At 46.3% G+C, this 15,832-nt stretch overlaps 1 protein-coding gene across 1 annotated transcript in view; it reads right to left on the reverse strand.

Annotated features, from left to right (window-relative positions):
• Positions 1–8,932: 8,932 nt before the first annotated feature.
• Positions 8,933–15,832, reverse strand: part of crkl (CRK like proto-oncogene, adaptor protein) — a 64,372-nt gene continuing 57,472 nt past the window's right edge. The window contains exon 2 of the mRNA XM_085962060.1: positions 8,933–14,149. Within this exon, the coding sequence (XP_085818186.1) occupies positions 14,015–14,149 (135 nt within the window). The 3' untranslated portion in view covers positions 8,933–14,014. The remainder of the gene's footprint in view (positions 14,150–15,832) is intronic.

Here is a 15,832-nt window from a genome sequence, read left to right on the forward strand (position 1 = left end):
GTGCTGTGGTTTCCTCTGTACCAGATCCCAGTGCTGTGGTTTCCTCTGTACCAGATCCCAGTGCTGTGGTTTCCTCTGTACCAGATCCCAGTGCTGTGGTTTCCTCTGTACCAGATCCCAGTGCTGTGGTTTCCTCTGTACCAGATCCCAGTGCTGTGGTTTCCTCTGTTACCAGTGCCCAGTGCTGTGGTTTCCTCTGTACCAGATCCCAGTGCTGTGGTTTCCTCTGTACCAGATCCCAGTGCTGTGGTTTCATCTGTTACCAGTGCCCAGTGCTGTGGTTTCCTCTGTTACCAGTGCCCAGTGCTGTGGTTTCCTCTCTACCAGATCCCAGTGCTATGGTTTCCTCTGTTACCAGTGCCCAGTGCTCTGGTTTCCTCTGTTACCAGTGCCCAGTGCTGTGGTTTCCTCTCTACCAGATCCCAGTGCTATGGTTTCCTCTGTTACCAGTGCCCAGTGCTCTGGTTTCCTCTGTTACCAGATCCCAGTGCTGTGGTTTCCTCTGTTACCAGATCCCAGTGCTGTGGTTTCCTCTGTACCAGATCCCAGTGCTGCAGTTTCCTCTGTTACCAGTGCTGAATGCTGCAGTTTCCTCTGTACCAGATCCCAGTGCTGTGGTTTCCTCTGTTACCAGTGCCCAGTGCTGTGGTTTCCTCTGTACCAGATCCCAGTGCTGTGGTTTCCTCTGTTACCAGTGCCCAGTGCTGTGGTTTCCTCTGTTACCAGTACCCAGTGCTGTGGTTTCCTCTCTACCAGATCCCAGTGCTATCGTTTCCTCTGTTACCAGTGCCCAATGCTGTGGTTTCCTCTGTACCAGATCCCAGTGCTGTGGTTTCCTCTGTTACCAGTGCCCAATGCTGTGCAACCACCTGCAGACTCAACTATTCCAATGCTGTCCTGGCTGGCCTCCTATCCACCACTCTCCGCAAACTAGAGCTGATCCAAAACTCTGCTGCCTGTATCCTAACTCGCACCAAGTCCCATTCACCCATCACCCCGTGCTCGCTGACCTACATTGGCTCTCGGCCTGGCAATGCCTCAAATTTAACATTTTCATCCTCATGTTCAAATCCCTCTGTGGCCTCACTCCTCCCTAGCTCTGTAACCTTCTCTAGCACTACAACCCTCTGAGAACTCTGCGCGCTTCCAATTCTGGTCTCTTGCGCATCCCTGACTTCCTTCGCCCCACCATTGGCGGCTGTCTCTTCAACTGCCTGGGCCCTAAGCCCTGCAATTCCCTCCCTAAACCCCTCTGCCTCAAGAAGGCGGCTCAACATCACTTTCTCAAAGCAACTAAGGATGAGCAATAAATGTCAGCCTTACCAGCAACGCCAACTTCTCAAGAATGAATATTTAAAAATTGGATCCCTGGAACTGCAGCCTGGGCCGATTGGTGGCAGAGCAGAAATTGATTCTGGGATTATCCTGTGTGGCTGAGCCAAGCACTGACTTTACCAATGAGCCTCTCAGTGAGTTCCAAACAGTACGTTCTGTTTTATAGTTCCTTTGTTTCTTTGAGAATGTGAATGATTCCGAGGGAGCGATGAATCAGCAGTGCTGGCAGTGCTCATTTGGTCCATATCGATATCAGCAACATAAGCAGAAAGAGGGATGAGGTCCTGCAAGCAGATTTTAGGGAGCTAGGAATGAGATTAAAAAGCAGGACCTCAAAGGTAGTAATCTCCAGATTACTCCCGATGCCACAAGCTAGTGAGTATAGAAATAGGAGGATAGAGCAGATGAATGCCTGGCTGGAGAGATCATACAGGAGGGAGGGCTTTAGATTCCTGGGACATTGGGACCGGTTCTGAGGGAGGTGGGACCTGTACAGACCAGATGGGTTGCACCTCAACAGAGCTGGGGCCAATATCCTCAGGAGAACTTTCTTGATCGGTACGTTTCCGGCCCAATGACGAAGGAGGCATTGCTGGATCTGGTTCTGGGGAATGAGGTGGGTCAAGTGGAGCAAGTGTCAGTAGAGGAACATTTAGGGAACAGTGATCGTAGTATCATAAGGTTTAGATTAGCTATGGAAAATGACAAGGAGCAATCTAGAGTAAAAATACTTAATTGGAGGGCCAATTTCAGTGGGTTGAGAACGGATCTGGCCCGGGTACATTGGAATCAAAGATTGGCAGGCAAAGCTGTAATTGAACAATGGGCTGCCTTTAAAGAGGAGATGGTTCGGGTACAGTCGAGGTACATTCCCACGAGGGGGAAAGGTAGGATGATTAAAGTCAGAGCTCCCTGGGTGACGAAAGAGATAGAGAGTAAGATGAAGCAGAAAAATGGGGCGTATGACAGATGTCAGGTTGAGAAAACAAGTGAGAACCAGGCTAAATATAGGAAGTTCAGAAGGGAAGTGAAAAAGGAAATAAGAGGGTCAAAGAGAGAGTATGAGAATAGACCAGCAGCTAACATAAAAGGAATCCAAAAGTCTTCTATTTGCATATAAATAGTAAACGGGTAGTAAGAGGAGAGGTGGGGCTGATTAGAGACTAAATAGGAGACCTGCGCATGGAGGCAGAGGGCCAGGCTGAGGTACTAAATGAGTACTTTGCATCTGTTTTCACCAAGGAAGAAGATTCTTCCAAAGTCATAGTGAAAGAGGAGGTAGTTGAGATACTGGATGGGATAAAAATTGATAAAGAGGAGGTACTAGAAAGGCTGGCTGTACTTAAAGTAGATAAGTCACCAGGACTGGATGGGATGCATCCTAGGATGCTGAGGGAAGTAAAGGTGGAAATCGCAGAGGTACTGGCCATAATCTTCCAATCCTCCTTAGAAACGGGGGTGGTGCCAGAGGACTGGAGAATTGCAAATGTTACACCCTTGTTCAAAAAAGAGTGTAAGGATGAACCCAGCAACTACAGACCAGTCAGTTTAACCTCGGTAGTGGGGAAGCTTTTAGAAACGATAATCCAGGACAAAATTAACAGTCACTTGGACTAGTGTGGATTAATTAAGGAAAGCCAGCAAGGACTTGTTAAAGGCAAATCGTGCTGAACTAACTTGATTGAGTTTTTTGATGAGGTAACAGAGAGGGTTGATGAGGGCAATGCAGTTGACGTGGTGTATATGGACTTCCAAAAGGCGTTTGATAAAGTCCCACATAATAGACTTGCCAGCAAAGTTGAAGCCCATGGAATAAAAAGGACAGTGGAAGTATGGATACAAAATTGGCTAAGTGACAGGAAACAGAGAGTAGTGATGAACGGTTGTTTTTTGGACTGGAGGAAGGTATACAGTGGTGTTCCCCAGGGGTTGGTACTAGGACCACTGCTTTTCTTGATATATATTAATGACTTGGACGTGGGTGTATAGGGCACATTTCAAAATTTGCAGATGACCCAAAATTTGGAAGTATAGTGAACAGTGCGGAGGATAGTGATAGGCTTCAAGAGGACATAGACAGGCTGGTGGAATTGAAATTGCGGACACGTGAAATTTAATGCAGAAAAGTGCGAAGTGATACATTTTGGTAGGAACTAAAGGGTACAATTCTAAAGGGGGTGCATGAAGAGAGAAATCTGGGGGTATGTGTGCACAAATTGTTGAAGCTGGCAGGGCAGGTTGAGAAAGCGGTTAAAAAAGCATACGGAATCCTGGGTTTCATGAATAGAGGTATAGAGTACAAAAGCAAGGAAGTTGTGATGAACCTGTATAAAACACTGGTTCAGCCTCAACTGGAGCATTGTGTCCAATTCTGGGCACCGCACTTTAGGCAGGATGTGAAGGCCGAAGCGAGGGTGCAGAAAATATTTTCTTGAATTTGCATTTCTATAGCGCCTTTCACGACCACCAGATGTCCCAAAGCGCTTTAAAGCCAATGAAGTACTTTTTGAAGTGTAATCACTGTTGTAATGTAGAAAATGCAACAGCCAATTTGCACACAGCAAGCTCCCACAAACAGCACTGTGATATGACCGGATAATCTGTTTCTGTGATGTTGATTGAGGGATAAATATTGTCCAGGACACCGGGATAACCAAATCAATAACAATACTGTGGAGGAGGAATTCCTGGAGTGTATACGGGATGGTTTCCTGGACCAATCTGTCGAGGAACCAACGAGAGGTCAGGCCATCTTAGACTGGGTATTATGTAATAAGGACTAATTAACAATCTTGTTGTGCGAGGCCCCTTGGGGCGTAGTGATCATAATATGATAGAATTCTTCATTAAGATGGAGAATTCTTCATTAAGATGGAGAATTCTTCATTAAGATGGAGAGTGAAGTAGTTGACTCAGAGACTAGGGTTCTGAATTTAAATAAAGGAAACTACGATGGTATGAGGCGTGAGTTGGGTAGGATTAATTGGGGAATGTTACTCAAAGGGTTGACAGTGGATAGGCAATGGCAAACATTTAAAGATCGCATGGATGAACTACAGAATTTGTTTGGCATAAAAATAAAACAAAAAAGATGAATCAACCATGGCTAACAAGGGAAATTAGGGATAGCATAAGATCCAAGGAGAGGACATAGAAATTGGCCAGAAAAAGCAGCAAACCTGAGGATTGGGAACAGTTCAGGATTCAACAAAGGAGGACAAAGGGATTAATTAAGAGGGGGAAAATAGAGTATGACAGTAAGCTTGCAGGGAACATAAAAACTGACTGTAAAAGCTTCTATAGATATGTGAAGAGAAAAAGATTGGTGAAGTCAAGCGTAGGTCCCTTGCAGTCAGAATCAGGGGAATTTATAATGGGGAACAAAGAAATGGCAGACCAATTAAATACATACTTTGGTTCTGTCTTCACAAAGGAGGACACAAATAACCTCCCAGAGATGTTGGGGAACATAGGGTCTAATGAGAGGGAGGATCTGAAAGAAATCAGTATTTGTAGGGAAATGGTGTTAAGGAAATTGACAGGATTGAAGGCCGATAAATCCCCAGGGCCTGATAATCTACATCCTAGGGTACTCAAGGAAGTGGCCCTAGAAATAGTAGATACATTGCTGGTCATCTTCCAAAATTCTATAGACTCTGGAACAGTTCCCATGGATTGGAGGGTAGCTAATGTTACCCCACTATTCAAAAAAGGTGGTAAAGAGAAAACGGGGAATTATAGACCGGTAAGCCTGACATCGGTAGTGGGGAAAATGCTAGAGTCCATTATAAAAGATGTAATAGCAGAGCACTTGGAAAACAGTGACAGGATCGGACAAAGTCAATATGGATTTACAAAAGGTAAATCGTGCTTGAATAATCTACTGGAATTTTTTGAGGATGTAACTGGTAGAATAGATAAGGGAGAACCAGTGAATGTGGTGTACTTGGACTTTCAGAAGGCTTTTGATAAGATCCCACATAAGCGTGTAAAGTTAAGGCACATGGGATTGGGGGCAAGGTATTGACTTGGATAGAGAACTGGTTGGCAGACAGAAAGCAAAGAGTTGGAATAAACGGGTCTTTTTCCGAGTGGCAGGCAGTGACTAGTGGGGTACCGCAAGGATCGGTCCTCGGACCCCAGCTATTCACAATATATATTAATGATCTAGACGAGGGAACTAGATGTAATATCTCCAAGTTTGCAGACGACACAAAGCTGGTTGGGCGTGTGTGCTGTGAGGAGGATGCCGAGAAACTCCAGTATGATTTGGACAGGTTGGGTGATTGGGCAGATGCATGGCAGGTGCAGTATAATGTGGATAAATGCGAGGTTATCCACTTTGGTGGCAAAAACAGGAAGGCAGATTATTATCTGAACGGCAATAGATTGGGAGAAGGGGAAGTGCAACGAGACCTGATGTCCTTGTGCACCAGTCGCTGAAGGTAAGCATGCAGGTGCAGCAGGCAGTTAAGAAGGCAAATGGTATGTTGGCCTTCGTAGCGAGAGGGTTCGAGTACAGGAACAAGGATGTCTTGCTGCAGTTGTACAGGGCCTTGGTGAGACCACATCTTGAGTATTCTGTGCAGTTTTGGTCGCCTTATCTGAGGAAGGATGTTCTTGCCATAGAGGGAGTGCAGTAAAGATTCACCAGACTGATACTTGGGATGGCAGGAATGACGTACGAGGAGAGATTGGGTCGATTAGGCTTATACTCGCTGGAGTTTAGAAGAATGAGAGGGGATCTCATTGAAACTTATAAAATTCTAACAGGACTAGACAGACTAGATGCAGGAAGGATGTTCCCGATGGCCGGGGAGTCCAGAACCAGGGGTCACAGTCTAAGGATAAGGGGTAAGCCATTTAGGACTGAGATGAGGAGGAATTTCTTCACCCAGAGAGTGGTGAACCTGTGGAATTCTCTACCACAGAAGGCAGTTGAGGCCAATATTCAAGAAGGAGTTAGATATATTTCTTAAGGCTAAAGGGATCAAGGGATATGGAGAGAAGGCAGGGACAGGGTACTGAATTTGGATGATCAGCCATGATCTCATTGAATGGCGGAGCAGGCTCGAGGGGCCGAATGGCCTACTCCTGCTCCTATCTTCTATGTTTCTATGTAACTCCCCAGCTCTTCTTCGAAATAGTGCCATGGGATCTTTTGCATCCACCTGAGAGAGCAGACAGGGCCTCGGTTTAACATCTCATCCAAAAGACAGCACCTCCGAGAGTGCAGCACTCCCTCACCACTGCACTGGAGTGCCAACCTAGCTTCATGTGCTCAAATCCCTGGATGGGACTTGAACCCACAACCTTCTGACTCGGAGGCGAGTGTGCTACACTGAGCCACAACTGACACGGCTTTGTCTGCGGATGATCGTTGCAACCTTCCATTAGTAGATATTAGGGAGGGTTAAGGAAATTGGGGGGGGGGGGGGGGGGCAGCTCTGTTAAAGAATCTATGAGGTGGTTGAAAAGTTTTCAGAATTGTGAAGGAATTTATAAAACTGCTGCAGCGTCTCGGGCAGCGCAAAACATGATAAACTGCAGCTTAGCAGCAAGCTGATCACTTCCTCCGAGTCCAGCTCCTGCTCAAACTCTTGGCGGCACTGCCCCTCACGGAGCAGGTTTATATAAGCAGCAGTAGCATTTATTTTAGGTTATGGCTAGGATTAATCCAGTGGGTAAAATCCATCCTGTACAAATCTGGAAAGCGAGCAGCTCCAGGCCATAGTGTTTCCCAGCAGCGTTTTCTAAGTTAACCTCAAGTAACGATTAGAGATGGACAACACTATAAAGAGGAATAGAACAAGATCATGTGAGCTGCACTTGCTGAGAACACAGCTCTACTCCTCGCAGGCTGTGGGAATACGAGAGTAAGTGATGAGCCTTCAGACGAGGGAATGATGTCCAACCAACCCCCTCCATTCTAGCACAAACCCGACCCCGCAGACACGAGAATAGCTAAATGATTGTCATTAATTGGTCCCAGGCCGCTCATGTGTTAGCAGAAGTGACTCAAGATTGGAAGCTTATTTCACACGATCTGCTGTCCCACCCGAACAGGGGAAGTGCAGGAACCACAACTGTTTTTCCCCAGTGAATATTACATGTATATGTCGCCACTTTATCTGACCGGGTATTTGCACAAGGACCGCAGGCACCAGTCCACACCTGCCCCACTAGGAAAAACAAAACGACCAGGCAAATATACAAGAGAAACGTGGGAATAGGCCGGCAGTGAGACAGCAACATCCGGTACAGGACACGGAAACAAAGCATCATGAAGTGACCCACTACCATTACAACAGCTGCTAGCTCTGAACTTTAAAAATAAGTCCCCAGGACACAACTTTGTGCTGGAAGTAGGATATCTTTTCTGGCTGTAATGTTCCTGAAACCCCAGCACTATCAATGTTTGTAGAGGCGGCAGAAACACCATCAGTCTAAGGTGAGGTTCACATGGTTGAGGGGCGAGCTGGACAGTTGGAATAGCCCAGTGGCGATTGGATTGTCCCATGACACCGAGCCAGAGATTAGAAAGCGTCGGGTTTAATCTCCGCTATGAGTGTAGATGGCAGCCGGAGAGGTTACATTTACTAATATAGCCATTTCAAAATTACTCTTTCTTCCCTCCAACTTTCTCCTCTCCTGAAAAGAACAAACTTGCAATATAAAAAGGTGCACTGGCCACTCTCCAGCCCAAGTGACTATTGAGAGTGTGATTGGACAGCGTCCCCAGGTTAACCAACTGTGAAGGCCAAAGCAGAGCCAATGACACCATCCTCTGGCCAGTGCTGCTGTGACTCCTCTCCACCTAGTTCAGCGCATCGCTCCTGTGACTCTCCCCCTCCTTCCAGCCCAATGCTGTTGTGACTCACCCCCTCCCAGTCCAGTTCCATGACACTCTCCTCCAATGCTGCTCCGTGACTCTCCCCCTCCCAGTCGTTTTATGACTCTCCTCCAATGCTGCTCTGTGACTCACCGCCTCCCAGTCCAGCCCAGTGCTGTTTTATGACACTCTCCCCCTCCCAGTCCAGCCCAGTGCTGTTTCAGGACACACTCCTCCAATGCTGCTCTGTGACTCACCGCCTCCCAGTCCAGCCCAGTGCTGTTTTATGACACTCTCCCCCTCCCAGTCCAGCCCAGTGCTGTTGCATGACACACTCCTCCAATGCTGCTCTGTGACTCACCGCCTCCCAGTCCAGCCCAGTGCTGTTTTAGGACACACTCCTCCAATGCTGCTCTGTGACTCTCCCCCTCCCAGTCCAGCCCAGTGCTGTTTTATGACTCTCCTCCAATGCTGCTCTGTGACTCAACCGCCCCCCAGTCCAGCCCAGTGCTGTTTTATGACTCTCCTCCAATGCTGCTCCGTGACTCTCCCCCTCCCTGCCCCGCCCAGTGTGTCTCTGACTCTCCCGTAAAATTCTATTAAAATAAGTGACTCCTTTTTGAACTGAAAAACAAATCCTAAAATAATTGGGGGGGGGGGGGGGGAAAGCTTCTGCTTGGAAATATTTTCAGGGAGTAAGTGAAATAATTTGTAAATTGGAGCAATTCTGGATGGCTCAGTAAAACAATTATACGGTTACAAAACAAGGGTTAATTTCACTTTATTGTAACATTTTAGACAAAAACAGCCCCAAATATTTCAAACTATTAGTACCAATTTCTGGTTCAGTGTCAACAATTTTTAAACACCCCAAAATATATTTGCTAAAAATAACATTCAAATGTGACCAAAAATATCAGGAATGGGGCAGGGGATACAAACCACAATGTATTGAGGTTAAACTGGGAGATAGTTATCAGTATCAGCACTCCCCACCCTTCCAGGTCAACAGATATGTTCCCCAAGTCACAGCAGCCAAATATCAGATCAACTCATCGCAAAAGCAATGTATGAGAAGCTAACCAGAAGCGGCTGTGAGGCTGTTACTATCCCACCAGGCAGACGAGTACGTAAACCACTCGTGGCCCGCACCATAAACCACCAGATCTTTCCCCACCATTGGCTTTTACCCTCTGTACTGTCCATTCGAAGAACTGCAAAACATAGTCCGCCTGCTCACATAGAAGGCAAAACCAAAAAATCCCAGCCTGCTAAGCAAAGTGGCCTCCTTTCAATGGGGATATTTACACATTCCACACACAGCTCACCCTAAAGCTGTGTTTAAATACTCATTATCTCTGCTACTTGGGCAATTTGGGGGTCTTTTTAAAAAGGTTTGACTGTTCGCCCATTCACCAGGGCGAGGGGGTGTCGGCACTGAAGAATGGAACGCTTGCATGTCTGGTGGGGTATTGCAGCTTCAGTCACTGAATGGTAGCCATTTCCAAGAATAGGCGGCTGGTTTCTGGGGACAGAGACCTGTAGCTCAGAGAGGCACAAGCGAGTTCACCCACACCTCTACAGAACAGAGGCGCGGAGCTAAAATTAGCCCAGTGTTACTGTTACCACTTTAGTAATGAGTCAAACTGCCGGTGAGAAAATGCCAAACTGAAAGCTGCATCTGCTGTGGCATGAATAAATGCATCTGAAAAATGTTAGCAGCCTGCGGTTTGAAGAAGCATTCAACATCAACACTCCTGATATCAGCAAACCCACAATAGCAATTAAATGCTTCAGTCACTGTGATATAAAATTTGGGTTAAAGGTAGACTGTAGAAAACTAAACCCAGTATGAGCTGGGTCGTTTGGCTGAAACTGTTCCCTTTTAACTTAACCAGATTTCCTGGTGAATGCAGCCTTCCATTCTACCATTTGAATCCTTAATACTTCTACTGAATCCACCAGAATGCCTGCTCTGATTCCTGAGTCCACACCGCTCTGATGAAGTAGCACTGGGCGTATTACACACGGGCTGTATTTTTACCTTCACTCTTGGGTGTCTCCAACCTAATGTCCACATCAGCTTCTACTATTGCTGCTGCTTCAAGATAGTAGAGGGGAAAAAATTTGAATTATTGTAAATTTTATTTACTATATACAAACCGGCTATACAAACACTGGCTTCAACAATGGGCATTTCTATATTTGACCTAAATGATGAGAACTATAAAAGACATTACGTTGTAAAGGACAAAAAAGACATACCCTCATTCAATGTACCCTGGAAATAGGCCAAGTACTGTAATACTGTCAACTTCTGAAACACATACCAAAAGCACCCCAAAACAGCCCGTTTAAGCATTTGAGAGATTACTGGAGTTCGCGAGCAGTTTACAGTTCTAGACACTTGCATTTCCAAACACTAGATTTATTCATTCAAGGGTTAGACATGATCTGTACTGTACACAGGCAAAAAGCTCCCATTCCCAGAATGTTAAACAAAATGCATTAATAATTCTCTTGGAACAGACAGCACAAAGCGATCTACAAAAATAAAAGTGAGACTAGCATGCATGGAGGCCACAAACAAACATTTTCCGTAGTTTTTTTTAAGCTCATTAGCACTTATTAAAAACCTGTTGTGAATTTGCTGTGTTGTAAACAATTTTTATTGGCGACAGATGCAGTGGGAAGGCAGTGCAAGTGATGCAGGCGGAGTACACGCTCGCCCTCCACATTACGATTCATCGCTTGGCTTGACTCACTGCGCAATGTCTACAAGAGGTGCGGACTCGTGTTTTATTTCCTTCCTGTAGCACACGAGCCTAATTACAATATTATGGAAGCTGATAAGCTAAGCAGGAAGAGAAGCGAGCCAGGTGCTATTAACCTGAAAGGGGAAACACTCACAAACCGGAACCGAATCATCAAGAGATGAAGAGGGGAGGGAAATTAAAATGTAGGGCATCGTCCATTCTCACGAGGCATTTCTGGCAACTAGACAGAATTTTAGGAGTCCAGTGTAATAGTTTGGCAGGCAAGCCAAGGGATCTATAGTGGTTTGATGAAGGAAACAAAAAATAAAACAAGGCACAAACCTAGTCACATTAGTACGAGCAGCAAAACTGAGGCATATCTAAAGACATCTGTGATTCTGTAATGAAAAGCCCATCGGGTCAACACTGCTGTCACGGTTAGACCTACACTTAGGACCTGGTTAACTAACTAAAGACCTCAGCAAGGCGAGAAGTGGAGGGGAAGGCAAATAAAACTGTGGTTCCAAAGACGTTTTAGAACCAACTATGTGGTGGCCCCAAAGCAAATAGAACAGTTCTAAAAGTTACCTTCAAAAAGTAACCCGGACAACGATACCGAATCTACCTCAACCTGCTCCTCCTATACAGTGGACACCATTTTTTTAGGCACTAGGTATATACTTTGGTTCGATGGTGAACGGACCGCAGGAAGTCGGCCGTTCCCCCCTCCCCCCAGGTGATTTCCTCAATTTTCAGAATATGCAGTGAGCTTCGGGCAGCAGCTATAGAGCCACCACGGATTCATTTTAATAACCAGTAACAGTGTACTGTGAAAACAGTGCAAAACAGAACACTGCTCAGCAACCGGTTACAATAGCACACACTTGCCTAAAGTTATTCATGGGGAATGGCCGCTCCAAGCCACTCAAGAAAAAAAGCTCCCGTGGATTCATTACATACACACTCCAACTGGATTAAATCCAGCCAATAACAACTTTCCAATAGGGAAAAAACTGCAAGTGGCCATTACTGTACATCCACCCTGTTAAACTGCTGCGTGCACCGCTGCCCGTTCATTCACCAGATATTGGAATTCGATGATCAATTAATCTTCCCCACAGACTGACCGGGAACAGAGCAGCAACAGGTGCAACCAACCAATCACCCACAGTAATCTCTGGGGACATGTCAATGGTGCATCGCTGTTCAATCCGACAGAATACTTCATGTACAATTACTCCGCAGGTGTCATCTGTGTTGGCATTACTGAGAAAGTAACACTTCCACAGCAGCAAAGGGTCGGGCCCAATACCTCAAAATGAGTGCAGCACCCCCCAGTAATCGGCTAGGTAAGGTGATAGCTTGTCGACAGTGTTTGATTTTAGTGTTGCACTGTGGGTGACCATTTTTTCACCCAGGTCATTAAATAAAGCACAGTCAGTGCACAGGTATTAAAAACATACAAGGTTTGAACTTCTTCAAATGAATTAAAGAAAAGTATAATGGACTAAAAATGAGGAGCTAGTCAGTCAAAGGAAGCCCATTTCAAGAGACTACCTTGGACTACACTTTGTAAAAAGATTGTTGGAAGGGGTGTCAAGTTCTTTTTTCTCCCAGTGTGTGGAAAAAGTAAGAGCGTGAGAACGTGTGTGTTGCACACGAGAGAAAGTACACGTGCGCGCATGCGTGAGGGAAAGTACATGTATGTGCATGAGTGAGGGGAAAGTACATGTGCGCGCATGCGTGAGGGAAAGTACATATGCACATGCGCGAGAAAGCAAGTGAGCATGTGTGCACGCACGCGAGTGTGTGTCCATTCCAGAGGTCAGAGGCTGAGCAGGACTCTATGCTGCACCACACCCACATCAGACCAACTCAACTACTGGCTCCTCACAAACCCAACTGCCCCTCTGGCCACCTGGAGTAGGCGAAAGACCATCTGACTCAGCCTGGGCACTGCTCCAAGTCAGGCAGACTGCACGGGCTTACCAAGAGTGCTGTCTAACATTGAGCATCGTCACTCAAAGGCAGATTGAGAAACTGTTTACTTTAGAAACCACTTCCAAAAGAAAAGGCACAAATATCTCCATTAGAATTTCTGCCCGTTAGTCAGATGTTTTGTGCCATTCTAGATTTTCTGAAAGGCCATTTATAAAATTGAACCCACGGCCTCCATATTTAGAGATATGAAAAGGTTCTGCCTTACTGAAGCGGAAGCCCACGGGCCAGTCCTTTTGCAGGTTACATGCTCCCAAGCGCAGCACTGTTTAGGCTGTGAATCACCAGCACACCCAAAATCCTTGTGCCCCACTCAGCCGACACCTGGCAACCTTTCTGGATTTGCCAGTGTGAGCAATTCTGTTCCTGTTTACCCAGAGTGTTTCCCCTTTAAAAGCTCCGTTTTTTACAGGTGTTACAGAACTGTAAAAGTGACTTATCCATGATTGTTTTCTACAGCTATCTAACTGATTGTATCCAAAAAAACTGTGACTCCTCTACATATTGGATATGGCACCACAGGCTAATGTTATATAGGCTGTACTCCAAACCATTTAAAAACATTTCTTACAAGTCCAATGCCTCAGTTATTCACTCAGCTCCTTTACGTTAAGTGAGCACTCAAGATAATATTTGAGGCTATATGAATCTAGTCCCAGTAGCATCCCTAAATGCCACAATTAATAAGCTGGCATGGGACCGCTACATTTATACGCCTGTCATAGGCAAGAGCAATATCCACTCAAGTATTCCAAGTGTGAGGGGCGCGACCAAGTTTACACTTGGTTATCCCAGTTGGCTTCAAGCTGGTACTGAAGCATGATCGATCGTGGCACTGGGATCGAGACTGTCCCTCTCCTGTCCTTTCCTGCATTTATTATTAGTAATCATGTAGCTTTAATGGTACATGGGAAGAGCTCAGACAGAAACGTTAAATTCCAGCAGGTAAGCAGATACTCAAAAATCCAATCGCGGTTCCATGGCAAAATGATGGTTTCCCCATTAGTCTGGAAGCGATGCACCAGATGTGATGCTGACACCGTGTGCGATGAACAGGCAGATGGAGGTGACCACATGTTCCCAGACCTTCAGGTCACTCATTCTCTTCAGGGTTCTGGGGATCGATGATCTGGACATGAGTGAAGGGGAAGAGTCCTTGCCGACCGTTCACTTCACCCTCCCACTGGCCGCTGATGTTCATCCTGGTCACTTTCACAAGGTCACCAACCTGTCGGGAAAACAAACACCCAGAGTTCAAGTCACTGCATGGAACCCGAGTTAAGTGGCCAGTTCACAGAATCACAGAAACCCCACAGTGCAGATAGAGGCCATTTCGGCCCATCGAGCCTGCACCGACACATATCCCACCCGATCCCCGTAACCCCACGTATTTAATCCCCCTAACACTAAGGGTCAATTTATCATAGCCAATCAACCTAACCCGCACATCTTTGGACTGTGGGAGGAAACCGGAGCACCCGGAGGAAACCCACGCAAACACGGGGAGAATGTGCAAACTCCACACAGACAGTCGCCCGAGGCCGGATTCGAACCCGGGTCCCTGGCGCGGTGAGGCAACAGTGCTAATCACTATGCCACCGTGCTGCCCTGTTATCCAATCTAATCCATTTACAGGTATGGGACAGTCACAGCCACATGGGGGCTACCTAATATTGGCTATAAGGGAGTCTGCGCTCCACATCAGTGCTCTCATTGGGTGTATGTACCACCTACCAACAGGTACAGTCCACTCTCAATTCAAGTCAGCTGACAATTCGAAACAGATTTTAGCACCAAATTCCTACCATGCTGTTATCTACGCTTCTCAGCTCAAATTACTGGATAATTCGGGGGGGAGCGCAAAGAGACAACTTTGAACTTTCAGGAATAAACTGTGTAACTAAAAACAAACCACTACATTTTTTGTTGCGCGAGACCTCAATTTGATACCTTAACTTCTCCATCAGCAGGCTGGTACCCACCCCCATTACACTGCACACATCCTCACCAGCTTCTCCATCAGCAGGCTGGTACCCACCCCCATTACACTGCACACATCCTCACCAGCTTGAAAACAGCAGGCTTGTACCCACCCCCATTACACTGCACACATCCTCGCCAGCTTCTCCATCAGCAGGCTGGTACCCACCCCCATTACACTGCACACATCCTCACCAGCTTTAAAACAGCAGGCTTGTACCCACCCCCATTACACTGCACACATCCTCACCAGCTTTAAAACAGCAGGCTTGTACCCACCCCCATTACACTGCACACATCCTCACCAGCTTTAAAACAGCAGGCTGGTACCCACCCCCATTACACTGCACACATCCTCACCAGCTTCTCCATCAGCAGGCTTGTACCCACCCCCATTACACTGCACACATCCTCACCAGCTTCTCCATCAGCAGGCTGGTACCCACCCCCATTACACTGCACACATCCTCACCAGCTTGAAAATAATGCTAATTAGTTAGCTGATCATCAAATTCTAACAGGTTTACACACACTACTTACTGTACCACAGTACATTTTAAAGATGTAACACTGACTGCCCAACAGGCTGCACTACCTTTTCTAAAATGTACTAAAACCATTTCAACATGGTTTGTGTTTACAGAACCTGTCGCCACCACCCCCCAGTTCAGCACTGTATTCTGCTATGACCCGGGTCACACGAAATCGAGAAACTTCAGTAGTTTGCAGTGGGGGCGTGTCTGCGACAGCACTAGAACCATGCCAGCTCTGTATTGGCCCCTCCATCCAAAACCTGGGGAGCCTGTTAATACCAGCGTCCCATACTTCACTCAAATTAGAACTGCTGCTTCTGACTAACCACAAACACTGGAGGAAATGAGAAAAACAAAGATAACGTATAAAGAAAACAGAAAACACTTTAGAAAAGTTA

The sequence above is a fragment of the Somniosus microcephalus genome, chromosome 19 (assembly GCF_052327205.1).
Source record: "Somniosus microcephalus isolate GS21.2 chromosome 19, FLI_Smic_1.0, whole genome shotgun sequence".
In the NCBI taxonomy this organism is placed as follows: domain Eukaryota; kingdom Metazoa; phylum Chordata; class Chondrichthyes; order Squaliformes; family Somniosidae; genus Somniosus; species Somniosus microcephalus.